Raw genomic sequence first — 26,901 nt, 5'->3', positions numbered from 1 at the left:
TAACTTGCTCAAAAACAGGCAGTCACTTTGGCCATCTTTCTTCTGTTGTTTCAGGATTACTGTAGAGCACTTGGTGCTACATTCACATGATGAATATTGCTGTAATCTTGTATCAAGGAAGTACCCATCATTTTCTCAAAAACAAACTTTTGGAGGGGATTGCTTTCAGAAGCAGTCCTGGAAGTTCTGCCTGCATTACATAGAGCAGAAAGAAGGGGCTGGTTACAGTGTGCCTGTTCCTTGGCCCAGTTGTGTCATCATTGAAGAATTACTGCAATCTGAACCTTTAACATAAAAACTTAGAAAAACAGCCCCAAGCATTAGTCTCCTCCCATGTTAGAGGTCTGAGTGGGGTCCTGGTCTTGCTGCTGATGGAGATTTTGTTGTTGTTCACTTTCTAGTTTCTGCAGAGTTGGTTTTGATGCTCTTGGATATTTTAAGTACTTTGGTTTGGGGTGTTATTTTTTTGTTTTCTTTCTCTTAACTATGGTGTCTGTAAGAATACAGGAGTCACCATAAAGCGATGTTGCTTTACCTCTTCCAGATATTGCATGTAATTCCTTAGAAGTGGGTTAACGAAGTCATGGGTCAATGAAATCATGAAGTGCCTCTCAGAAAATATGGTTTCATCAGCAGAGTCCCCTAGTGTGGCTTTGGTAGGTGACGGCAAAAGAAAAGTTTCTGCCAAAGCTCTTGCACCATCTGAGGAACAGAGGCAGGCCAAGAGAAGTGCCTCGGCCTGCTGCAGGGTGTACTGTGTGAGACTTGTGCCTGCAGAGCAGCAGCAGCCAGAAAGGTGAGAATTTTTGTCCCAGACTGAAGTGATCAAAGGTGTGCACGTTAGGAAGACAGTGGGTGTCCAGATGTGCCACTCCTGACTCAGTTCTCTCTCTCAGGCTTCACTGTTGAGGCATGTTGGGAGGGTAAGCGATCTGTTGGAACTGTAAATGGTTCAGGTAATCTGGTGACTATGCTTCATGCTGGCCAGCAAATTGTGCATGTGGCATTTGTATGGGAGTTGGATGATGCTGTGTTAGGTGTACCCTCCCTAAAAGAGGCTTGAGAAGTGCTAGTGTTTGTCATAAAAGATGTCATGCAAAAGAGGAAGAGTGAAATTTGGGGTTTTTTCTTTTTTTTTTTCTTTTTTTTTTTTGTTTTGTTTTTGTGCTTGGAGATTTACTATTTTTGTGCTATGTGTACTGTTTGGCTTTTTATTATGGTATGGCTACTCTGAAGATTTCTCTCTGCTTTCCTGTTGCTTCTGCATTTGAATGTGGACTGGCTGGTGAGCAGTTCTAGAGATCCTTTGAGGTGTCTGTACTTCTCAAAATGTTTTTACAGCTGAACAAATCCAAGAAACTGGAGCAAAATCCCACTTATATTTCTCTGCTTTTATATGAACTACGATATTCCTTCTTTAACAACACATTTTTACAGGTTTTGGCTTGGTTGCTTTAGAATTTTATCATTGTCAGTCACTTGCTTTTGCCTCCCAATGCAGGGGGGTTGTTCTCCTATGTGTTTTATGAGCAGAGGTGATGAGGTAAGAGCAGGAAGCCTGTTGATTTCCCCCTAGGAAGAAAGGGCTGTGCAGCCTCTCTGGTGCTGGATGTTGTTAAATACTGAGAGTAGTTTAATGATGAGACTGCAATACCTTGTTAGTGGGGCTGCACAACGTGACTCTTTCTGGAAGTACTTCGGACTCCTGGTAACATAATGAACTCAAACCAGCTGCAGAGATGCTTTCAGCATCAAGCACATAAATGGCTGGGTTTTAATTAGCTACACCTGTCCAAACATTTGGTGATGGCACTGGAGTGAGAACTTGATGCCTTCAGTTATACAGTGGAGAGAGCCTGGCTTGACTTTCATGGAGGTAAGAGAACAATGCTGAGAGTCAGTTTTGTTTGTAAAATGATATAAAATTGTGGCTCTAAGTATGAAATCTCAAACTCCCTTTTGAAAATAGAAATGGTTGTATTTTCATTTACTTACACTAACATTTGATCTGTTTCTTTGAGGAAGGTGCATCAGAGTGGCTAGACCTTTCGTTGTCTGCACCACTACTTAAGCATCAGAAACCCAAGAGGAAAAACTAAATAGCTGTGGTAGATTTGAGTTTATAGAGTATGTGGAGTGCATTTTGTCACCATCTGAAATGCACCGGTTGTTTTGCTGGGTGTTCCAAGGTGTCTTCATTACTTGTCTTTAGTACCTAAGAAGAGATTAGGGTCTGGTGCCTGTATGTAAGCTGCCATTATTCTGTAAGATACTAAAATGTCTCCAGTGTGATGCTGCTCAGGAGCTGGAAGATGCCGCAAACCTGGGTTGTGATTAGTCGCCTTCATTTCAAGCTTCATTAAGAGGGTGTGACCTGTGGGTTCCAGTTGATTAAATCCAGAGATGGGGCACGTAAACATCTTAAGAAATACCTTTTTTTCCTGACCAAGGCAGAGCAATGTGCATTTGTTTGTATTCTAAGAAAAAGTGAACTCATTGACACATTTTCTTTAGAACTTTGGTCAAGAAGGGAGACTCAAAAAAAAAAAAAAGTCTTTCTGTCAGTTTTCCAGGAAGCAATAAAATGTTTCAGAACGCTCCATTTCCAGGCTGCTGAAAAAGTAGAACTTTGAAAGTGTTTTTACTGTCTCCATAGAAATTCTTTCCTCCCCCACCATGTTCTTTCATATTTAGTTTCCATAACCAGCGCACTATTGTGAAGGAGGGGAAGTGCCGGGTAACTGCAGGGAAGCCAGCCAATCACTCCAGCATCAGAGCAGACTCCAGGGCTTGTGGAGCTAACCTTTCTGACCTTCACAAGGGGCCTCTCCGAGGAGAGCCATTTTTCCTGCCTTGTAATGGTAAAGAAAAAACTTGGCAACTGCTTTGATCAGCAAAGCAAAAACAAGGAGAGCAAGGAGTAAATGGGCAGCTTTGTGCGCAAAACTGCCAAGTCAGTGCTGGCTTTCTCTGCGCTGGGAGCGGTGTTACCACCTTAAATAGAAGACATGCATCTGTGTATCTGGTGTATAGATTTAGAAAATCCTCCTGCTCAAAAGTAAGGCAAAATCATGGCTGTTACCAGTTACAGCACAGTGAAAGCCTTTCATCTAATCGATTGCAATGTGAAAGTGAGGGAACTTTTTCTTTCTTATTTTTGGGGGCAAGATTTTCAAAAGAAAGCATTTCACAATACTTTTAAAAATAGTTCTGTTACTGAGAAGTAGGTGTCTCTTGTATGCAGCCAGCGTATGTTTTTACTGTGAAATTTATTGCTTTCTGGCTTTGGATGGTGTTGTGTTTCTCAGTTGATATCTACAATGCATTTCAGATGCCTCGTGGAAGAAACGGTCGTTTTACTTTGCAAGTATGTCAGATTTTGTTTTAACTTGTACCACTGTTTAGGAAAAAAATCAGTTCCTATTTTGGCAATATTTGATATTAGCTTCTAGCTGCACTCCTTCCTTGTGTTCTTCTTGTTGTTCTTTGGTTGCTGATCTTCCAATGCAGCTGCACCCATTACAGCTCCTAGTCTCTTTGGTAAGTGATGTTTCTGTTCTGCAGTAACTTTCTGCTCAGCTGATTGAGTTAATTCTTTCACCTGAGCTTAAGCATATTCTTCTGCCTGAAAGCAGGAGAGGGCTGCTGTTGTTTTTAGTCAGTACTTCCTTCCATTTCAGTGAGTGTGCCTCACAGTTTAATTTGCTTGAGCAACGTATTCCTGTGAACTCACAGTTTGTTCATTCTCGGTGAGAATTCTTCCTGCTGTTTGTAAATTCTGCCAATTTCTGCCTCCTTCCTTTGCTGCCTCAGCTTCTCCCCGTGAAGTTTGGCTCCTTAGAAGTTGTTGATATTCCACATTGCCGGATTCCTGTGCCAGTTGTATTTCCTCTTAAAGACTTCCACCGTCCACATTTGTTTGATGTTTCATCCTTTCCTCAGCCACTCCCTGGTTAATCACCCCAGTACTGTGCTCGAGTGGCTGACAGTGATTTTTCTTCTTTCGTACATGACTGAAAATAGATAATAATCAACTCCACAGTTCTGGGCCAGGTAAACTGCCTTCACGTCTTCGTTGTTTTGGGGAATTGCCCTTCAGTTCTATGGAAGTGCAGAAATGGAAATGAGTTTCACTGTCTAACAGAACAGCTATAAGTTTTCAGTATTAGGGTTAACAGCTCATTAGATCCTTGCACATTTTTGGATAGGATAGGATTCAAGTTCCGTTTCCAATAAGACAGTTTACTTCTGTGCAAACTGTTTTTCAGTAACTTTCAGCTGCAGGGCATCTATCTGTTACTCCAGCACCTGTAGTGGTGTTGAGATAAGATATGTAGTATCTGATGAAGATCTATAAGAAATCTATTTGCTTGAAATCCCTCAGCACTGATCAGTTTCTTAAGTGAAATGTAGTGGAGAGGTTCCCATCAGGAGATTGTGTGTTGTGTGTACTTACAATGTAGCAGCACTGCACAGTCTTTCTTCAGGTACTGTATTCAGGGAACACCTGCCTACTGCCTCATCCTTTAGTTCCATTGACAAAAAAAAGTCAGAGGAGAGCATTTGCAGGCCGGCTCTGTGGGCAGAGGAGCGTGCAGTGCCTCTGGGCCTCCTCCTCGCTCAGGTGGAGGTGGTGCTGGCAGTACCAGCCTCAGCCAGCTCTGGGCATGCTCCAGCACAGAAGGTGGTATTGGGTCGTTTGCATGCTCCTCACCATCCTGGCAGCTGCTCCCTGTAGGAAAAGTACATGAGTTAAGATAGACTGCTAGATTACAGGGCTGCTGCAGTCAAGGCTTGTTTAGTTAGCCAGGTAAGACTGAAATACTGAAGAGGCCCAAATGTGGGTGAAGTCAGAGATGAGGGGAAACAAAGCATGTTAAATGAGCACTCGGCAATAAAACCGCTCAGCTCTAAGGACTTTGTTCACTTTCTGACAGTTTCATATTGGATATTTTCACAGTATTCCATGGCATTTTTCTCTTTGTTACACTGCTATGTTTCTGTCTTCATCTACATGAAATATAAAAGTAGGTTCCTCGTAGAGAAGAACACAGTATTGGCAAATCAGTAACAATCCCTTCCTCATCTTAACATAAATGTTTGTAACAACTTTCTGGAAGCAGATTTCTGAAAACATACTTGAAGGATAATAAGCTATGAGGGAAGGAAGACTTGAAGGTGTAATACACCAGTTTTTAGAACTACAGTCATGGGACTTACAATTATTTTTTTTTCCTTTTTAATGGCTAGTTTACTGTAAGAAGTTCTGAGGTGAGGTTTTATATCCCTACAAAGGTCATAGCATCAAACGATTACGGAATAGATTTTAAAGGTAGCACTAAACAGTACGTGATTGCTGCTGAACTTGGAGAAGGTGACACATTGTGGAAGGAAGTCGCCTGATAACTGCCTGCAATTGTAAAGCGTTAAAGCACAGCTCCAAAAGCATCAGCCAGCTCAGTGTTTACTTTCTTGTCCTTTCAGTTCATAGAACCGTAGAATCGCTAAGGTTGGAAAAGACCCACAGGATCATCCAGTCCAACCATTCACCCATCACCAATGGTTCTCATTAAACCATGTCCCTCAACACAACATCCAGATGTTCAAAACTAAGGAACTGGGAGCCAAAACGCAGAAAGCTGTGCTTCCTTCTTCCATATCTGAATGCAAACTGGATGTGAGAAAATAGCATTTGTTTTAAAAGCTTTCAGTATGCAGTGAGTAGCAGCAGTTGGTTCAGATGACTAAAACTGATCAAACATCTTACAGGAATGATGACAAGTGCTGGGGCAGGACAGACCCAACGGACCACGTTAGCTCAGTGTGAGGTTCTTGCAGACTGATTGTGGATGACTGTTAGGGAGTATTAATTAGAAAGAAATTGTGGGTTTCATTCTCCTCTCTGATATATCTTCTGTTTTGCCTGCAAGTACTGGTTTACATCTGATCTGGAGGTTACAGTCCAGATAGTAATCTAGATTACTGTGTTTAAAGGGCAGTGGTGGAAACACTCTGAAGCTTGCTGTGACAGTGGCTTGTGCTCTATTGCTGCATTTGTTTGCAATTCACATTGCTCATCCCAGCAGATGTGTGCCAGGTAGCCTGTCCAAAGGCTTGTCTGTGAGAAGGTGGCACGGAATTGGTGTGAATGTTGGTTCATTAACTGGGATCTCTAGTTTACTGCTTAAGAGAGTTGTGTCCTATTACTCAGATCCTGAAGTCACTGATACGTGACAGTACACATTTGGCACTTCTGAGATCACTAGCAGTGCCTATACAAGCACAGCTTATAAAGGGCTTATAAAGGAAATACATTCTTCTTCAGAATATATGCTGGTTATTGAACAGGTCAAACCTAAGCAAATAGGCAGAACTTAAACTTTAGAGCTTGTGAAGTTACAGTTTTGCTTGATATGAGGTTGGTGAATCCAGGTCAAAAGCAGCCCTGTAGAATGATGATAAGAACACATTGAGCTCAGTTTGTCCCAGAGTTCAAAGTGGGGAAAAAAAGCTTTTACACAGCGGAGGGACTTTCTGAAACACTCAGTGAGTTTTGTAGGCAAAAAGGAAAAGCTGGAAGTTGATAATGGTAGCGTTTGGAACTGAAAGGGAGTGGAGGAAAGGGATGGGTCCCAGGGAAGTGCTGACTAATGGTCAGCAAACACTGGAAGGGAGTTCTTGTGTTTAAGAGCTGGCCTCACTTCCTAAAAGGAAAATAAAACCCAAACTATTCAAGCCCCAAAATGTGTGTTGGGGAAGCCTCTAAGCTGGCCTGCTTTTATGGCTAGGACTGTGTTGTATTAGAGAAGACTTTGCTTTACCTATGTAATTATCTTCATTGTATTGGAGAATCTGCTATAGTAAACCTGATTGTTAAATGTTAGACGTACATTTTATGAGTCCATTAAAATAAAATTTAAAAAAAGATAAGTGGGTAGAATGTTCTTCCCCCTCCTTCCTCTGCATCCCCCCCAGCTGCCTGTAATACTGAATACTGGGATGGATGGGGGTAAGGGATGGATTAAAGTGATTCAAAGTTGGAATTGATTTATTCTAAATTAAGGTGATAATTTTCATTATGTAGGATTTGTTGGCAACTTCAGCTCTGAAATTGAGTAGAAGTTGGAATCCATTATATATAATGGTTTGTTTTGCATCTGAGGATAGGGCTGACCAGTTACTAAATAGCAGCTGTTGCATATATTGGAATACTTAATTTTTGGCAAAGATGAAAATGTTGCCTATCTCTAAAAGAAACTCATTTCTTAAAGAACCATTTGTCATTTTACATTATTGGTGTTATAATGTTAATTTCCTGAAATAAATTGAAAATGAAGATCCCTTTTAAAGACTAGCCTGAGAGGATACATGGGTCTTTGCTTTTTGCTTCTGGAAAGAAAGTTTGTTTGGGGTCATTTTTGTCCTGTTGATTTCTGAGTTTCCCCAGATTTGTATCAGATACATTATTATTTCAGCCATTTCAAATGGAAAACTTCCACGTGATAGTTTCTGCAGTGATGTTTGAGTTCAAAATCAGTTTTACCTTGAATTGTTTAACACTGTGGGTTTCTAAAATACTTGTTAAACTAATGCTCTTTACGCTCTTCTTAAGTGATGAAGGGAGCTCTAGAACCTGGAACTTGAAAATCCTCAGGTTGAAAGCATTTTAGGTCGCTTCTTAAGTAAATAGAATAGCTTTCAATACCATACATTTAATTGTTATAGCTATTGTTTAGCTTACATAGTTTAAAATATCTTAATCTTTTCTTATGCATTTGCTCTATATTGTCCTTGCCTGCTCAGGTTAAAAGGGTAAATAAAACTAACTTTTCAAAGCATAGCCTTTGGACACTATTCTGTATCTGGGCGCTGAGAAATCAGTTCCTTCTGATGCCTCCCAACCTGGGAAATCTGTCTCTGTGGGGGATGAAAAAGAATAATCTGCTGGCAAAAAAAAATCTAGTTTCAGGATTGCCTGGAGATGGCTGAGCAGGTAGCTCCCACGTACCCACTCAGGCAGCAACTTGCTGTTGGCAGATGTTTCTTTGTTTTGCATGGTTGTCTGCAGAGTCTTCAGGGAAAGAATAATTGCCTCCTCCCTCAGTAGTGCTCAGTATTTATCTGAATTGGAAGTGTAACAAGCTTTACCTGAGACGTGGTCATAGGAGTAAGTTGGAAAGGGAAGAAAAGAAGTGGTAATGCAGGAAGTGGAAGTGGGGAAAAAAGGGAAGAAAAGAACATCAACATAATTAGAAGAAAAAGCTAAATATAAAAAACATGGGATGAATGAAGTTGCCAAATTGCAAGTGTGAAGAAGGGAAATAGGGGAATGACATTGTATTTGGTTTGTTTTTTTTTTCTCAATCTCAAATGAGAAAATGTTCATCAATCCATATGACTATTAATATGCGTATAACTACATCTAAACAGGTCTTGCAGTGTGAGGTGGATGTTCTGAAGCATGCATTTAAGAATACTTGTCAATATTAATTTTAATAGCAAGAAAAACAGATTCTCTCTGTTTTTCAGCAAAAGCTGTGTGTTTGTTTCTATTAGGTCCTACCTAGCAGTTTCTTGGTCAGCCCATCCTGTCAGGGCCATCTGGGAGTGATCACTGTCAGAACACTCAAGCAAACAGTTTGAACTTCTCTTTGAGACTTCCTACTTTGAGCAATAAGGAAATAAGCTGAAGAATCTTTTAATATTTTGTTTTCCTTGGTGGTGGTTAGCCTCAAGGTTATTCAGCAGGATTGCTCGGAACCCCCTTTAGATACGAAGGCAGCTGGCTATTAGCAGCTTTTATTGCAGCATGCTTAGGCAAGCCTCTCTGACTTGAAAACCTTCAGGCAACCAAAAACAGGGGATGTAGAAAGGGGTGTAAGATTGTTTGGCTCCTAATCTTGCAAAGATGCATTTGATTTCCCTGTTGCTTTCTTTGTCTCTATTTAAAAGCTAAGTAGGGAGAGAAATTAGATGGAGTCTCAGAGATGAAAGGACTAGAAGATGATAAGGACTCCTATGGCCCATCACTTCTGAAAATTACCTGTCCTGCCTTTAATAATGTGAAAGTTAGAGTTAGTGTAATCTTATCTTTATTGTTATGGAAGACAAAGTGGTTGCATCTGAAGGTGGTCTTTCCCCTCCCTAAGTAAAGGCATAGGAGGGCGACTGTAAAGTTAAAACGAATCCATTAATTTCACTTGAAATAGAGGTGGATGCAGCTCTTCCTTTAGATTTGCCCTCCTTATTGATATCTTGGTCTCTTTCATTTAAAATTAAGGAGAGAAAGAAACATGAATTTTGAGTGTGTTGAGTGGCTTAACTGCGGGGAACAGAATTCTTATCTTTGGGGACAGGGTGGAGAGATTGTAGAGGTTTCCTTTAAATGCAGTCTCCTTCTGAGGAACAGAGAGGGCAGGATTAAAATCAAATCTGGTGATATCAACCATAATCATAGCATTTAGTCCTCTATGGAGTTTGGAAAAGGACTGAGCTGGTACAAGGAATACAAAAGCTAAGACTTCTCTCTTTATAGATACTGCAATACTGCTGTTTCTTTTAGTTTTCAAAGTAATGGAAAGAGCCCTGGAAATTAAAATGTCCTCATTCCTTTCTTCTCAAACTCAGAAAACAATAATATTTTATTTGGGGGATCCACAGAGGAATCCAAGAATCATATTGTTTCAGAACACTAAATCCTTAGTGTGTCTGTATTGAGAATTGTCTGTGTGGGTGCCAGTGCTAGGAAAGGCTGTCACTGAATAATTTTCAGTATCCTGTGTATCTTAAGCTCTGTTTCATATACCAGTGTCCATGACTTCATGGGGTATACTTTCAGGACTTCATGTTAGTTCGTAGCATCTTGCAAGTTGGACCTGCTTTAGGAAGGAATTCAAGAGGGATCTGTCCAAGAACTTGCCTGACTCTCACAAGTTTGTGCAAAATCTATTTCTGCACCAAGACTTTTGTCAGAGACATTTAAGGCATTTGGGTTACCTTACTGCTTTGCGCTAATCTAGGTTGAAACTAGTAATTTGTGGAATGAATTTCTGTTGCCTGGGACTATTAGGGCATTAGTAGGGTAACAACTATCTGACAGGTCTATTTGATATTTGGAGTGGATAGAGCTCTGACAGCCTCCTTGGACTTGATGATCTTCTCCAACCTTGATTCTATGATAACCAGGTACAACTGTGAACCCACCACCACCATACCCACTAAACTGTGTCTCTGAGTACCACATCTGTACATTTCCTGAGCACCTCCAAGGATGGTGATTCCACCCCTTCCCTGGGAGCTCTGTGCTGGTGCCTCACTGCTCTTTCTGAGAATAAATTTTTCCAGATACCCAACCAGAACCTCCCTTGGCACAACCTGAGGCCATTACCTCTTGTCCTATTAGTGGCTATGTAGCTGTCAACAGGATTTTTGTACCCACCATTCTTATAATAAATTTTGCTTTTGTTCTTTTCAAAGTCACTGAAGTCACGGCTGTGACACAACACGATTGCACGCTCTGAAATTGCCTGCTGCTTTTAGTATGTGCTTTTGCAAGCTTGTAAGGAGGATAGAGCTGTTTGTATCATCATGGAACCAAGTGTGTTCTGTCATTGTATACTTGTGGTCTGGCTGGGTGAGGACATTGCCAGTAGGCTGAAAGGAGTAGTGCAACACAAGCTTTGTTTAGTTAACATATACAGATCTGACATGGAAAATTCAAAATACTCCCAAATTATGCAGCAATATTCAGAAATGTTGTTTCTTTGAAGCAGTTGGGCCATGGTTGGAGGCACTACTGCTCTTGAGACAAACTGCATTATGAATTGTACTTAAATTCTGCTGGTTTTGGGAGGAGGTCATATTAAGATGCTATGAATTTTACTGTGTGCTCTGTATTAATCTGTAATAATCCTGGCAAACAGGGCAACCTTGCAAATTACTGGGGGAGGATAACTAGAAACACAGTGCTTTCCAAAGCAATAGGTGAAATATCATGTCTCTGCAGATCAGATGTTCATTGCTGTGAACAACAGTTTTTCCATTTGTTTGTTTAATTATTTAAGATGACAATTGGAAAGTTCTTAAAAAAAAAAACCTTAGGCCATTTTAAGTGTATCTTCTTGTCTAACTGGTTCAAATTTAGGACAGTGTTTGTGGAATACAGAACTGGAGATGGAGATAATTGCTAACAACAAAGCCGTCTCGTTTATCCTTGAGGCTTTTTCTTCGCTGTTGCTGCTTGGAACTGAAATTTGTCATCTCAGTGCTTTAATGCTAGGTAAGGTATAAATCTGTGCCTTTGCTAAACCATTTGCAAAGAACCAGACTTCAGTTTTAAGTCAGCAACTCCTGATAAATTGACCAGTAGAGCTGAAGGCTATTTCACATTTTAATCTTTCAATTTCTTGAAATACTATTTGTAGGGTAGAAAAGAGGGTGCACAAAGAATGTCACAACTTCTACCCTCAGGCAAAGCTGAATCCATTTAATTCTGCTTAATAGAATCCTAGGAGCATTGTATTAGTCATAACCCAGAAAGCTCTGCATCCTACACTCCAGTTTTAGAGGGTGTGATAAAAACTTTTCATACTGAGGCTGTTTAAACTTTCTGTTATTCCATTTTTAAACTTAACTTAGGAAAATTTACTTGTGCAGCCCCCTAGCACATCTGTAATGTCCAACTACTGTTTTAGGAGTTTATGTTCAGCACTGTTCTTGAATTAGTAAATACTGTCACTTCCACAACAACTCTACAGTCACTCTACCACGGTTTTGCTTCTCCATAGAGGTTAGGTCCCTGTGGAAGTATGCACTCTTGTTTCTTCTCTGCCTACTAGCATGGTATGCAGGTGGGTATCTTGCATGTAACCTGAACTTACTAGATGCAGGACAAGTTTGTGTAAGATTTGGCAAAGACTTGAATTTGAAGAGGGAGTTTCTGACAATTTATGCTTGTTTCAAGGGCAGAAATACTAATTTAATCATGGAATCATTAAAGTTGGAAAAGACCTCTAAGATCATCTAGTCCAACTGTCAGCCTATTGCAACCATGTATTCATTGGGTTTCTCCCAGTGGCAGGAGAAGAGCCAACTTTCAATATATACATCACGTTCTGTTGCAGTAAAATGTACCGGTGAGAGCTCTAAAATAATTTAGTAATGCCATTTACAAGGAGTACCTTACTCTGGTTTGTCTAATTTTTGAAATTCTTAAGCGAGGAGGAAAAAAAAGGGAAAATATTGCAGATCATTGTGCATTATGTAGATTGAGGAAACCAGTTGGTTAAGGAGCCAAAGGAAAAAATATGGAAGAATAACGTAAATTAGAATTATAGGTGACGTGCTTGTTGATGGAGCAGTTCACATTTGGGAATGAATGAAAAACTGAAATTTCATGCCAACTTTAGAAAATAATTAGTTTAGTTTTGTTTATGCCCTTGCTGAAGTCACTCAGGCTTCCCAATTCACTTCCAGTATAATATAAAAAGTACGTGATGCCAAGCTTGGAATTGTGGTAGGGCTCTTGCAGTGTGGTCAGCTGTGTGTGCTCGTGTTTTTATTTTGTCTTTTAATAAAAACAGGATTTCCAGTGAACTCTTAAAATCATCCCGAAGCTCTGAGCACTGAAGTCCAAGTTAGTCATCGTGACTTTACTAAAGACTGGAAATAATTTTCTCATGCAGGGATAGAATGTAAGGCTGTCTACATTTTAAAACATATAGCCATAGGAACATCTTTATGGTGATGCTTTTATATTGAACAACAACTTGGCTTTCTGAATATCCTTCCCGTGAGCAACCTTTCTTGTGAAAGGACAGGTCTCCCTGAAGCATCCCTGTGAATGATAGCAGATATGCATATAAGGGCAAAAAAAAGGTAAGAAAAGAATCATGAATTTGTCATGACTGAGAATTGTATTAAATGAATGGAGTCCTCAGCATACCTTGAGAAGCATATGTTGAGCAACAGGGACTCTAATTGCAATAATACAGAATATCAAAATTTTAGGTAGTATTTGTAGTTGACAACTGTATGGTTGCATGTAATTCCTGGATTAGAATGGATACGTAGTTCCTGATGAATGAAGCCTTTAACTGAAAAATTAAAGTAAATTTTTGAGCATCCTTTTTGTGTTAATTCATTTCTGACGTGACTTTCAATACTTCTCTTCAGTGAAGCAACTGGAGAACAAATGGGAAGGTGCATCACACCCAGATCAAGGCAGATCAGTTCTCCATTTTTAGGAATGATTTTATTTTATCAATCTGTTAATACCTAAAGATTGTTTTTAATGAGAAGTGGCATATATATATTTTAACTGTTTTAGGATCTCCTACTTCTTTTTCCTTACAATTTAAAAGCAAATAAAAAAAACCCCAAAACTTCAGATTAGGTTAGAAATTGAATCTCACAAATCTTCTGGCATGTGATTGTGTCTAATGCCAAAAAGGATTTATTTCACTTTCATTCTTTCACTCACTTTCCAGTTTAGTGACTGCAGAAATGTTCTTTGTATTCATAAAATGAGAACATTTTATTAAAAGCTGTTGATATCAAGAGGTAAATAATTTGTATGACTTCAGAAATTGCTAGGAGGTCGTGGTAGCAGCTTTGTCCTCCTTGTAAGCCATGGCACTTCAGTAATGCTTCTTGGTGGAGGGTGACTGAGCGTGTTTCATAGAACAGTTGCTCTTCTTGACACCAGAACTGACATAAATTTGCTAACAAATATTTAGCATGTTTGGGGTGTTTTGGCTTTGCTTTTCTACGGGCTGTTAACTGTAGATTTATGGTATAATCTAAGTTGATTTAATCAGTTCTTGCAACAGGACTTGACAAGGATTTGCTTCACCAAGACATGAATGAGCAATTAGGGATAGGTAGCAAGATATTGGATTTGAGACTTTATTCTGTGAAGTAAAATGCCTTATGTTTCTTCATTATACTAGAGATTGGTTTTAATTCTAAGGTGGTATACTTGGTCTATTTTTTGCACAGAATTCAGAGCTGTGATTTTGCTTCATGAATAGGTTTAATTTTGCTAGTGCTGTGTAATGGCTGGGTTATGGATTTTGCTGGATTTGATATGTCACTAATATATAAAGATTTTTTTGAAGTTGACAGTGGTACTTTAGCAAAATGTGGCTCAGGTGATGATACTAAATGTAAGGATGGGGGCAGCGGGCATGGAAAAAGTCTCTTTGGTGCAGAAAGAGATAACAGTGTTGGTGTCAGAGTTATTCTAGGCCTTTTCTGTGCTGCTGTTCAAAACAGAGGGAAAGATCTTTACCTGCAGAGAATTTTCTGCTTCCATACTTGGTTATGAGACATACGTGACACTTATAGTAAGTTACCTTGGTGTATGTACTGCATCGAAGTATAGACCTGTATTCCTTACCGTAGTGTTAAGATTTACTTAAATATTTTACTCATGTAAATGAGCATTTGTCTGCTTTGCATTCCTTCAGTTGGTCAGCACAATTTGGAACTTGTGGCGAAGAACTGATATGCTGTGATGTGTTAGGGGAGATTTTTACCATATAGCATTCAGAAACTCAGGATATGGTGTAGAGAGGTGGGGGAATGTGGGAGGACTATGGTTTGGAGGCAGCTGAAGAGACAGGTTTTGAATGAAGACATTAGGGAAATGCTTATGTAGGTCAGGAAGCAGAAAACTGAGTGGGATGGGACAATGTTGCCTTAATGAGCCAACCTAGGGATTGCTGTGATTTTAATACAATCAACTTGATTACTTTGCGGCCTTTCTTTTGTGGCTCTTCTCTAGGAAGAGTACTGGTTGGCGTTCTGTTGGATGACTTTTCTCGAGGGACATTCAGCTAGGCCAAAGCTGGAAGCTGCTGCTGTCTGAACTAGCCAACCACATTAACAACTCCATCTGAGCATTACTTTGCCTCGTATAATTAAGCAGGAGCTGATAATGCTCTTCCTGTGCTCTAATTGGCAGTACTTTTAAATTGCTTCTTCCTTTGTCTATTCCTTACTCAGTTACGTTTGAAGAAGTTGGTGACTGTTGCTTCTGTGTGTTCCTGTAGGCAACTGTGAAAATGGTTTTGCAATGAAGTGAGACAATTTTTTTCCTTCTTTTTTATACTCTACACTCAAAGAGTGTATAGCAACAAAGACTATAAAATATGTACCGTAGATATTTGTTTTATAAGTGTGTAGTGTTACAAATATTTTTATAGGAATTAAATGGAAACAAAAAATGCGTAATCGTGGGCACAGTGGTGGTTTCCCAGTTTCCACTGTTCCCAGAACCAAGCTGAGCAAATAGAACAAATTTGAAATAGAGAGGAGAGGTGGCACGTGCTGGTGCTGTAACTTAAACACACCGTCTGTGAAGCGTTCTTATGTCTGTATTATCTTTCCCTGCTTTCATTGCCTTGTAGAATGGACCATCAGAAAAATGAAATCTGCTTTTTAATATTAAGATCTGGTGTATATATATGGCAGTCTTTACCATGTTTTTCCTTGTTCTATAAATAAATAGGCTAAAAAGAAAATAAGAAAGTCTTGCTGCATGTGGCCTGCTTCTTCTTTAAGCTGAAAATGTTATGTTGGAAAATATACGCAAGCAAAGACACAGTATGCCTAATAGTACCTGGGTTGAATGTGTGCCATGGAAACTAACGTGGCAGCGACACCATTTTAATTGAACTTATTGTAACAGGGTGGCTTCCTGTGTACAAGGCAGTACTTGCCACACACAAAGTAAGGCTTTGTTTACTATTACATTCTTGTGGAAAAAGCATTTTGTGTCTCTCTTGGAATAATCTATAACTCTTTTGGACTGAAATTTTGTGTATGTTTAAAGAGGGTAGAATGCAAAGAAAAAAGAAAAGGCTTAAGATAAAACTACTTGGTCCAAGTCACTTTGAGATACCTTCTAGTTTCTAGTCAGGAGACTTCCTGTTCCAATGTGGTAAATAATTGCATGGAGATAATTGTTTGGGTGACTAGAAGCCATTTTATGATTTTTTGAAATTGTACTTTTTTCATTTCAATCAAGTGAAAATGCCTAATGGTCACATCCACAACTTAGTATTTGGTGTTTAAAAAAAAAAAAAAAAAAAGAAAAAAGAAAAACAAACAAAAAAAGCAGTCTTTTTGAGTACCAAAGAACATGTTAAAAACTCTTGCTAAATTGATGGAGCGCATTTTTATTAGTTGGAATTAAAGAGCTCCTTAGTAGTTTCTAGTCATAGTAGCTAATTGCTTATTGCAGGGAGAAGATAATGTTCTGTTTTGTATGTCCAGTTTTACCTGTGATGAGGACTTAACATATGACTTGAGCTCTGGGATGCTGTGGTCATGCAAACTCAGAGTTTGGGATTCACCACCTCTAATGTCAGTGTATTTAACCCAGTTACCTTAGGCTTCCTTTGCAATGCAGAAAATAGGTGTGATTCACCTCCTTAAATTTTACAAATGAATTACATCCTAATAGTGCTCTCATATGTTCCATTCTAGTTAGTGGAGAACAGGATGACAAGGCCAGATGTTGGTGTGCACATCAATGTAGGTGTTGAGGTGACCAAATGTGAATTTTCTGCCCCTTTAGCATGTCTAAATACAGAACCATCTCCTAAACTTGAATATACCTGAAAGTTATATCAGCTGTGAACTGGGAAGAATTTCTGCACAATTACTGTTTAAATTCCAACATAAAGATGGAAAATGTACGGCCTCATTGATGGTTCTGTACAAATGCTGATGCACAAAGATAAGTACAAAACAATGCAAGACATTGGTATAAATCAGGAGTGTGAACTGGAGTACTGAGGTCTGGACTTGGATCACAGTACAATCTGCAGTGCAGCTTTAAATGTAGTACTTTCATTGGAGAAATTGAAAATGGGCATTCTACATAACCCACAAAGAAGTAACTTTAAGAATGTTTAGTATAAGGAAAGAGTGGTGCCAAGTTAGTGATGTGTTGGATTCTAATTGTTAAACTCATACTAGAATAGTTTGATTGAACTGATACTTTCAAAGCTTACTGCATGTTAGGGGTTTTATTTTTGTCCATGTGAACTTTTCAGAGCAATCTTAATTAATGGCATCAAGATACTATGATGCTTGTTCGTGAATAGCGTACATTTGTTATTCATTAGATTAGCAAAGCATGCTAATCACATACTCAGAAGATGAAGTAATCATTCATTACATTTGTGTTTTCATTGACTTAAATAGTTTTGTGAATGGCAGTGAAGGTATTTTCCAGGGTTTTGTTTTTTTCTTTACAAAACAGATAAATCAAAGCTCCCAAAGTTTTGTGATTATCTTCTAAAGAAGGCTCATTGAGTTGCTTGACAATCCAACTGTCCTCATCTTTTAATATGAAGTAGAAAGGCAGTTGAACATTAGATGTTTTTTTTATTACTACACTAGTGCAACTGGTTACTTAAGTTACCACAGATGTTCAGTTCTTGGGGATGGGGGGAGTACTCCATCAAATAACCTGAGAATGTAGGCTACGCACAGAAAGTTGGGGAACACTAATGATTACTCACCAGCCTGATCATTACAGCTCCCTAGGCACTGCATGTGAACTCATCATGCCAAACTACTTGACTGTGCTTGAGATTCCAGGCATAACTGGCTGGGTTTGAAAGACACTGAAGTTGCATTTAAAACTGACAAGTAACTAATCAGCAAGAAAAGGAAGAGAATGTTTAATTCATGGATATGTTATGGTACAACAGTCTAGGTTCCAATACTCATGCTGAGCTGTATCTCGCCATTGCTCTAGCTCTAATCACTACAGCTCTTTGTTGGGAAAATGATGGTGACCAGAGTAAAGGATTTGAGAACATGAGGTATGGTAATGCTTGGACAGAATCCAAAAAGTTCTTGTTTGGTTTTGAATGTGGCTCTTGTTGGCAGGCTTAACCTTTTGTTGTTAAACTTTCTGTGCTAGCAGGTCATTATTGTGAACGCATGACTGTCCTAACTCTTGCTTTGTTTCTGTAGTCATATTGATCAAACAACAACATGGCAAGATCCCAGGAAGGCCATGCTTTCCCAGATGAACGTTACAGCTCCCACCAGTCCTCCCGTGCAACAGAACTTAATGAACTCAGCATCAGGTAAGCAAAAAACTGTTTTTGTGGAGAAGGTCATACAAATGAAGATACTGCTAGCTATTTTAATCAGGAAGATGATGTGGGCGGGGAGAGGAGTTGAAATCTCATAGTTGTCTGCTTATTTTTAAACTTTAAATTTGTAAAGACTGATGCATCAAGCAAGGAACTGATACTTGAGGTAAGAGAATGTATAATGTTTGTCAGCAAAAACCATGCTGTAAGTTTTGGGTCTATGTTCTATTTTTTCCAAATGGATGATTCAAACGTTTGAAGAAAAAGAATTCCTGCCTCTTTCTTCTGACTGAAAATGCTGTTAATCACTTAAAACTGATTAAAAGAATTTTCATTAAATTATTATTGTTTTGCTTTAAAGCTAGAGCTTCTGCAGTGTTTGTTTTGTTGTGTTTTGTTTTGCCTTCCCTTGCTCACTATGCTAAGCGTATTGCCATTCATTTATAATTCCCACGTTGGTTACGGACGTCTTCACTTGACAAATAAAGCAACACCTGGAAAGTCTTGGTTAGAAGTAGAGACATGTTTTTTCTTCTTTTCCAATCTTTTCCAAAACAATATATTGTGATTATTATTCCTTCAGCTGAGGAAATCAGACATCTTTTCCTGGAACATAGAATAGTTTTTCAGCTAATCTAAGGGAGTCTGTTACTAGACAGTAGTAAAGTATGCTTGTTCTTACTATAAAATCTGCTACATGTTTATATAGCTTTGTTGTCCTGATTGTGCAGTGTGCAAGCAGATAAACTTGGTCCCATGCTATTTTTACTGCTGCACTTTCCTCTATGCTTTGTCACTGTCTTGTCACTGAAGTTGACATTTGATTCATTTTTTTCAGTCTGATTTTGTCATTTGTATGTCTGCTTTTCTTGTATTTCACAAAAGTTATTCTCTGGTGCTGCTTTCTGTTGTCCGTTCAGACAGCTTTGTTTCATGCTGCAATTCATGCTGTAGACGATACCAAAAGATTAACAAACATGACCAAACTGTGCTGTTCATGACTGAGTGTTAGATGGAAGCTGATGAAACTTTTTGCTGGCTAGGCCAGGAGGTTGGATTATCCTGGAACAAATGAAAGAGTTCTGTTCAGATTCAGAAAGTCATGATTCAGAACAATTAAGCTCTCAGTATCTAATGTGAAAATACAATCTCTGCTTATTGTTCTTTTCTGTAAATATATGCCAAGAAACCTGTAGCAAAAGAGAATGATATGTTTTTATAGGGATACGTCAGAAGAACAGAGAATAGGAGAAAGGAAACAACTCCCATGGTCTGTCTTGCCTTTGGTTTATCTTATTTATACGTAAACTAGGTGTTAGTCTATTGGAATATGCTAGTCAATTACTGACATAAATTCTGTATTTTAAGATGACTCCTCAAACCTTCCACTGTATTATAGTAGTAACAGAAAAACAATGTTAATAGTGAAGTAGGATGTGCTGTATGTACTTAAAAAAAAAAAAAAGATCCTTAGCAAAAAAAAAGTAAACAAAATGGTTTGTCTTAAAGGGGAAGAATCCTTGAAAAATAAATCTAGTAGTCAGTAATGAAGGGTTATGCTAAAAAGAAAATCAAGAAATTAAAAGTAATTGACTGATGTGAGTGTGTGAGCAAGTGAAACTTCTGTATACTGTTATGCTAGCACTGTGATTCCATGGGTACTTGTTTTGTTAAGCTGAGGTAATGTTACTTGGAGTTGGCTCTTGGGGGTGCACCCACTAATGCTTGATTGTGTTCAACAAGTGTTTTGAATTAAATAATATTGAACTCGTATTTATTGTATGATTCCATTTCTGATACCTTATTTGGTAAATCTTCATGTACAGTCTTTAACTGTGTACTTGTTTCTACTAAAGCTGCTTACACTTGGTTTTGTCACTTTGTACTACTGAGTTTATGGTGGTTTGTGCTTGCTTGATGGCCTCATAAAGAATGAGAAAAAATGGAAAAATCAAGTAACTACCCACTCAGCTCAGTGGAATTTAAATCTGACGGCGTCATATAGACATAAGGCTGCTTAATGTTCTAATTTGGCATTTTGGCCTCAAGAACTGGGAAATAAGGTTGAGACCTTCAAGTCAGAATTTTCCTGTTCTGAAGTACTGCTGGCAGTGAAGTGTGCCCTAGTGCTGAGAGAGCCTTTCATGAGACAGATTGGGAAAGGCAAGTGTAAGTACTGGGACAGCTGGAGGTCACTGACTTAGAAAAAAAAAATGTCCACAAGAGAATGTCTTTTTGTGCATCCTTGTATGGTGTTCATTAATTGTAGCCCTTCTTCAGAAGCTACTGACCAAGCTTTAGCGTACTTAATTGCAGAATGTTGTGGTAGCCTGCAAGTAAAGTTGCTGTGGTGAAATCTGACAGTGGGGGTTTTTAAGAATTGCCGTAAGAGTCACTGGAAGGCTATATTAGCTAGAATTAAGAATAGGAAAACAAACTGAAGAGGGGAGGGGTAGAACAGAACTTGGAGAACTGTCTGCATACTGAAGGTAAACCTGTTGGGTTTTCTGGGTGAGTAGGATAAGTGGAGCTCAGGGGAATTAGGAGAGAAAACAGATTTGTGGTAAGGATGAAGGCAGGTCAGCAGTGTGTTTGAAATCGAAACTGGCATAGGGAGGATGGAGATTAGCATGAGATGGAGATTTGGGGGGCTTTTTTTCACTTTGTGGATGGACTGTTTGAGTGTTAGTAAGCATACATCCTCTATTAGGAAGGCATCAGTACATGAAGGGGAGGATGTTTTTGTTTTAGGTTCTTTGGTATGTTTTTGTCTCAGCTTTACCGAACTGGGCTTGCTGAACTAAATTGTCTGATCTATTAAATGTTTTGTGCCGTGTGTGAAGAAGCATAGTGCTTTATTAGACAGTATTTGTTTAATCTTCTGCTAAATATGATTGCATTTTCATAGTAATAATGGGAAGAAGACAAGCTTGTTTCTTCTAACAGTGTGATGTCTATAGAAATTGGTTTAGAACATTCCCATTCTTTTCTGTTTTTTTTAACCATTTTACCTTAAAGATACTGCAGGAAAAGTGATGCTTGTTCTGTCTTGATTTATTTATATTTAACGTTAAGAAAATACGTACAGTTCCAACTTAAGTGAAGTTATGCATCTGAGAATAAACAGTGCTTATTTCTTAAAATAATTATAGTTGATATAAGTTGAATAAAAATAAAGTACATTTGTACACTTTCTTCATTTATTTTCTTGAGTCCTACTTAACAATGCTGCTTACTTGAGCCCCTTCTGCTTGCATGCAGACAGCAGATCATTGGATCTGGAGCAGATTACCTGTCTTTGTGCTCGCCTTTCCATGCACTGCAATTTTGTATTGGCTTTCTCAGTGAAAGTTGGTAGATCCAGTGTTATTCCATGGCCTCTTAAAGTTAGGTTGCAGTGCCGCGTTTAAGATTGGTTAGGACGATTAACTTTCAAAGTCATAACTTAAGGTCATTTTGTGTGGTCTGTGTTGCTGGTGGTTGTTTTTTCCCAGTGCAGGGAGTAGAGAGAAATGTAGCAATAACTAAAACTAGCTCTTCTCGTAGATTCTTGCTCCTTTCATTTGTGGGCTTCCATTCTGCGTAACCAGTCATACTGCAAATTCTGCTTTGTGTGTATTCAGCACTGCATATGGTCTGTTGTGAAATGCAAGTTTCAAAGTGTCTGCATGACATGAATGTTTCATATCTTCCTTACCATTTTTAATAGTAGCTTTTTGTAAACAGTACTGAGTTGACAGAATAAAGTTTGACTCCCGGTAAATTCTATACATTTTGATATCATTTTAAAAAGTTTGATAATTGCAGTAGTGCCATGATTTCACAGAGGAGGATTAAGAAGGTTCTTAAAGGTCATTGTTTGTATATGGTGATTCTTGCTCTTGGTGTTTCAGGTCTTTTGTCATCTGTGAGCTTTTTTTTTTAGTAGTTAGAGATGCTGGTTAATATGCATTAATATTGTGATTATAATGCAGTTTTATTTACATTTATTTGACACCTTCACATCAGAGACTGTAAGGACTTGTGAGATTTACTTGAAATATCAGCATAGGTTGAATTTATGTTATGTTTTTCCTTTAGTTATTCTTTCTGTTGCCTTCTATCTGCCAGCATTGAGCTCTGCATTTTTATGGCAATGATGGCATATTGAGAAAGTGGAATCAAAAATGGAGACACGAGCTGAACGGAGACATGCACAAAGATTTTTAAAATTACATGTATTTATGTTAAGTTACAACAATATATAAATATTTAGTTAAAGAGGAATGCCTTATCAGTGGTTTTCTAAGGATGGCTTACATTTGGAAGTTGGAATCTAATTTATGGATAACCATGTCTTTTGAAATACACCAGTAAATGGTGAGTTGAACTAGAAGGCTAGTGTCTCCCTTTGCAAATAACATAATAGAACTGAAAGTAAGTTTGTGGCTGTGTTCAGTTGACCAAGGAGGCATCAAACAACTGGAAGGATACCATGCCACAAGGATATCGTAGAATGGTTTGGGTTGGAAGGGACCTTTTAAGATCATGTAGTTCCAACTGCCCTGCTATAGGCAGGGATGCGTCCCACTGGACCAGGTTGCTCACAGCACCATCCAGCCTGGCCTTGACTGCTTCCAGAGAGGGAACATCCATAGCCTCTCTGGGCAACCTATTCCAGTGTCTTGCCACTCTCACAGAAAAGAACTTATTCCTAGTATCTAGTCTAAATCTACTCTCTTCCAGTTTAAAGCCACTTCCCCTTGTCCTGTTGCTACATGCCCTTATAAAATGTCCCTCCCCAGCTTTCCTGTAGACCCCCTTCAGGCACTGGAAGGCCACTATTAAAGCCCCCCAGCCCAGAGGTCTCCCCAGAGCCTTCTCTTCTCCAAGGTGAAGAACCAATTCTTTCAGCCTGTTCCCGTAAAATGCCAAATGTTTATGAAGGTTTAACAGAAGACTGGGAAAGTACTTGCAAGAGAGACCCTTTGACATCTAGTAAATAGGCAGACTCTTCAAGACCAGGTTGGGTGGGGCCCTGGGCACCCTGGTTTAGTACCAGATCTGGAGGTTGGTGGCCCTGCCTGTGCCAGTGGGGTTGGGATTTGATGATCCTTGGAGTCCCTTCCAATCAAAGCCACTCTATGACTCTGCCTGAGGAACTCACCTGAGATACCTGGAGGCCAAGCGAGTTATAGCCATATACTTTTTGGATCTATATGTGCATTTAGTGTTTTATTGAAATTATGGAGTCTGACAGCCAGCAAACAACTTTCATTCACTGAGCAGCAGTAACTGTCCATCCACTCAGTCCAGGTGCCTGTACTAGAAACACTTCTGGTTACACCCAGCATGGCTGTTGTCTAACATGGACTGGAGCAGTGCTGGGAGTTCTGTTCCTGTTGAGCCTTTTGAGAAAACACGGAGATACAGGAATTTTCTTAGATGTTCTGTGTGAACGTCTGCTACTCTTCATCATGGTTTTTCATTTTTCCTGTTATTTGCCTGTAATGCTGAGTTTGTCTTGACAATCTTTGGTATCACAGCTGCTCACAAAACTAAACAAATTACAGAAGGTGGTACTAATTAGTTTTCAAACTACCATTACAACATGTAGGGACAGCGGCAGAAAAATAGGAGCATTTTACTGGCTAGGGAAGAAAGCAGCATAGTGCCTAATGCCAAAAAATTTCTAGGAAAAGCATTCTATTTCTGTAGCTGTTGGTGGAACTTAGCAAGAAGGAAGCATAGCTGCTGTGGCAGCCAGGTGAGCAGGCAGACCTACAGCAGAACGAGAACCTTGCCTGCATTGGTTTCTGGGAAGCTACTACTCATCAGATTGTTGAATCTAATAAGCAGTGTTCTTCCAGCAGGTAGGTGGACGATCAGCTCCTGGCATTCTGCTTCAAAGGCATTTTATTCTTATTTGCTGCAAAGGAACATGCAGGACCAGAATACACTTTACTCAGTGTTCAGCAGGACCCACACCCCAAGGGTAGTTGCGTTTTTCCTAGAGCCTGCTGTTTTTTTGGCTTTGCATTTCAAAAGAGATTTTCTTGCTGAGTTTCATCTCCTAGGGGTGTGTGGCCTTGAAGGACTCTAGGGAGAATGGTAGTGAGAAGGTCTGCCCACATGGCAAGGATGTTTGGCTTAGTGGTCAGCAAAAAAATGTTGATTCTCCATCAGGTTCTGCACTTGGATCATGTGTGGCCTGTCACTGTGTGCCTGAGTATTTTATAAAATAGCATCTGGTGGGGCAGTTGGCTGCTTCTCGAGTATGGTAACTTAGTCCAGGCTCCTGTTATACTGTGGATGTGTTAGGATTTATGAATGTTTTCCAGGGTTGTCACTCTTGCTGTTCTGCTTACTGGCCTCTGCTAAAAGCTGAGGTACTGCTGTTACTCGTATGTAGCCTTTAAAGCTTGTGAGCATTAGGGGCAGGAAGGGAATATTCAATGGCTAGGGCGCTGTTTTTCCTCACATGACAGCCTGTAGCTCTGACTGTGGAGTGCTAGAGAAAGGCATAGCGTTCTGGGCCAAAATGGAAGAGTTAGAGATAGAAATGTACTATGCAGGGGATTTCTTGGGCCAAAGACTACAGTAAGAAATTCTTGTCCTTGTTATGCCTTGGGGTATTACTGGAATGCAATGATGATTTTGCTCTTTTAATTTATTTTGTTTTAAAACATTCCTTCAGGAACATCTTTTGAGATTAACCAAACAAATGTCATCCCTGCCCCCCAAGGCTTTAAGCAATGAAAATCTTGAGCAGTAATTTGAGTGTAGAGCAATGTGACAGGCAAAGAACTAATGTAATTTGAACATGGATGTAGATATGCCAGGCATTTATTTTAATTTTTGAGTGTATGCACTTTGAATCTCGTGTGTGAAATTGTAAGACATAAATAAACACAAACATTATGTTGTACAGAATGGTCTGTTGGTCTAAATCAGGCAGACAGATGGCTTTTGGTAGTGTGGTGTTACATCATGCTGAGGAAAAGTGAGAAGAGAGGCTGAAATATGATGGTTTCCTGGAACAGATCTTGTTCTAATTTCTGTTACATTCTTAACATTTGTAGTGAATCCTTTTGCTGTATCATCTTAAGATTGTATTTAAATCTAAAGAAGTTCAGGCAAGATTTTCCTGCATCTGATTTAGATATTTTTTAAGTATGTATCTATCTGATTCTAAAACATGTATTTTTAAAGCACCTGCCAGACAAAATGGGATGAATGTAGCTGAGAGAATAGTTTTTGTTCTAAGCACAATACAGATAGAGGTGCATGATCGTATAGAAATAGGAACGAGTGGTTTCTGAACAGTACAGCAGCGAAAGATGTTACAAAAGCAGCTTAGGAGAAAACAATAAGGGAAACACTTCAGAACTCTGTATTTAGACATTAGCTTTGGACTCGAGTACACCACTGTGTACTTCCCTTTACCATTTCCTAAATGTAGGTGTCCCTGAATGTGCCTTCCTGCTCATAGAGGGTTAGAACTGCTGATCCTGGCACTTTGTCTCTTGTCTGCTTCCAGTGTGCTTACCTTTACGTTTTTGTTGCTTTTTTTTTTGCCTCCTGTTCTTCAGGTTTGTGTTTTTGCTTTCTTAAGCCTTTAACGCTTTCATCACAACTTATGGTATGAAGTGCAATTAAGGCTCGTCACTTTTATTTATTTATTTTTAACTGTTTGTGAGAAGTCAGAGAAATAGTACGTCAGAGTCTTCTTGTCTTGCTGCTGCTGCTGGCTCTTAATCACTAGATAAACTTTCCCACAAGAGGTGGGATATCTCTGTGCTTATCCTTTTTTTTCTGATGCTGGTTTCATTTTGGCAGGCTTGACTTATTGCTGGTTTTGTACTGTAATGTCATAGCAAAAGGAAGTGTCAGAAGCATACGAAAAGACACAAATTATAAAATAAAACTCCAAATCCTAAATCAAAATGATGATAGAAGTGCTTTTTGTTCTTTGATTTTTCCACTGGCCACTTCTTTGTCCTTATCCTAGAAATGCTAGACGTAAGCCTGAAACTCATTTGTTTCATTTACTGTTATATATGTAAACTGTTGGAATTTTTTGTAGATCAATTTCAGCTGGAGCAAACAAGAGTCCGCCATGAACTCCTTCCTTCTATATTGCAGGCCCACTCCCCGATGGATGGGAACAAGCTATGACCCAGGATGGAGAAATTTACTACATAAACCATAAGAACAAGACAACATCTTGGCTAGACCCAAGGCTTGACCCACGCTTTGGTAAAAGTTCATCTCACTTCAGAATTTTTGATTCGCTTCAGTTCACTTAGCTTTAATTTTGCAGTCATAGTTTGAAAACTCTTTATAGCACAGTATATATAGTATAATATATAGTACGTATTCTAATTTGAAACACAGACCTTTTTAAAATCCTTATTGTAAAAGGAAATATAAAGAGGAATTAGTATTTAACCTGTAGGAATATGTCACCGAAGTTTCTAATGGTAAAGGTTGAGATTTTGCCATATGATCCATACAGTTCCTAAACTGGTGGCCTTCGGAAATGATTTATCTAAACACGTTCCTATTAGTGGGTGAACACAGTTTCAGCCAAGCTCATTCTTCCCCAAGACTTGCAAATATTTGCAACAGAAGAGATTTTTAATTCCCAAATAAATAAATACTTTCCTTAGTGCTACCCTAACAAGGACATTGTTAAGTAATAATTTATCCTACTTAAATACACTTGAAACATATACCAGCTTATAATTCCAGCTTGTCACAGTGATGATCGTGATGACACTTTGTTTTAAACCATGCAGAG

General features: G+C 39.0%; 1 protein-coding gene across 12 annotated transcripts in view; it reads left to right on the top strand.

The window, feature by feature from the left end:
- YAP1 (Yes associated protein 1) overlaps positions 1-26,901 on the top strand; it is an 83,867-nt gene that overhangs the window by 26,016 nt on the left and 30,950 nt on the right. For 7 of the 12 annotated variants that reach the window (XM_046915436.1, XM_046915380.1, XM_046915780.1 and 4 more), the window contains exons 3-4: positions 17,995-18,110; positions 26,244-26,357. In XM_046915436.1, the coding sequence (XP_046771392.1) occupies positions 17,995-18,110; positions 26,244-26,357 (230 nt within the window). Of the gene's footprint in view, positions 1-2,745; positions 3,059-17,994; positions 18,111-26,243; positions 26,358-26,901 lie in introns of those variants that run through there. The other 5 variants (XM_046915533.1, XM_046915586.1, XM_046915489.1 and 2 more) reach the window with 2 other exon arrangements.

This window comes from Gallus gallus, chromosome 1 (genome assembly GCF_016699485.2).
Source record: "Gallus gallus isolate bGalGal1 chromosome 1, bGalGal1.mat.broiler.GRCg7b, whole genome shotgun sequence".
NCBI classification, from domain to species: Eukaryota; Metazoa; Chordata; class Aves; order Galliformes; family Phasianidae; genus Gallus; species Gallus gallus.
Note: the sequence above shows the minus strand (reverse complement) of the source record. Positions and strands in the feature narration are given on the sequence as shown.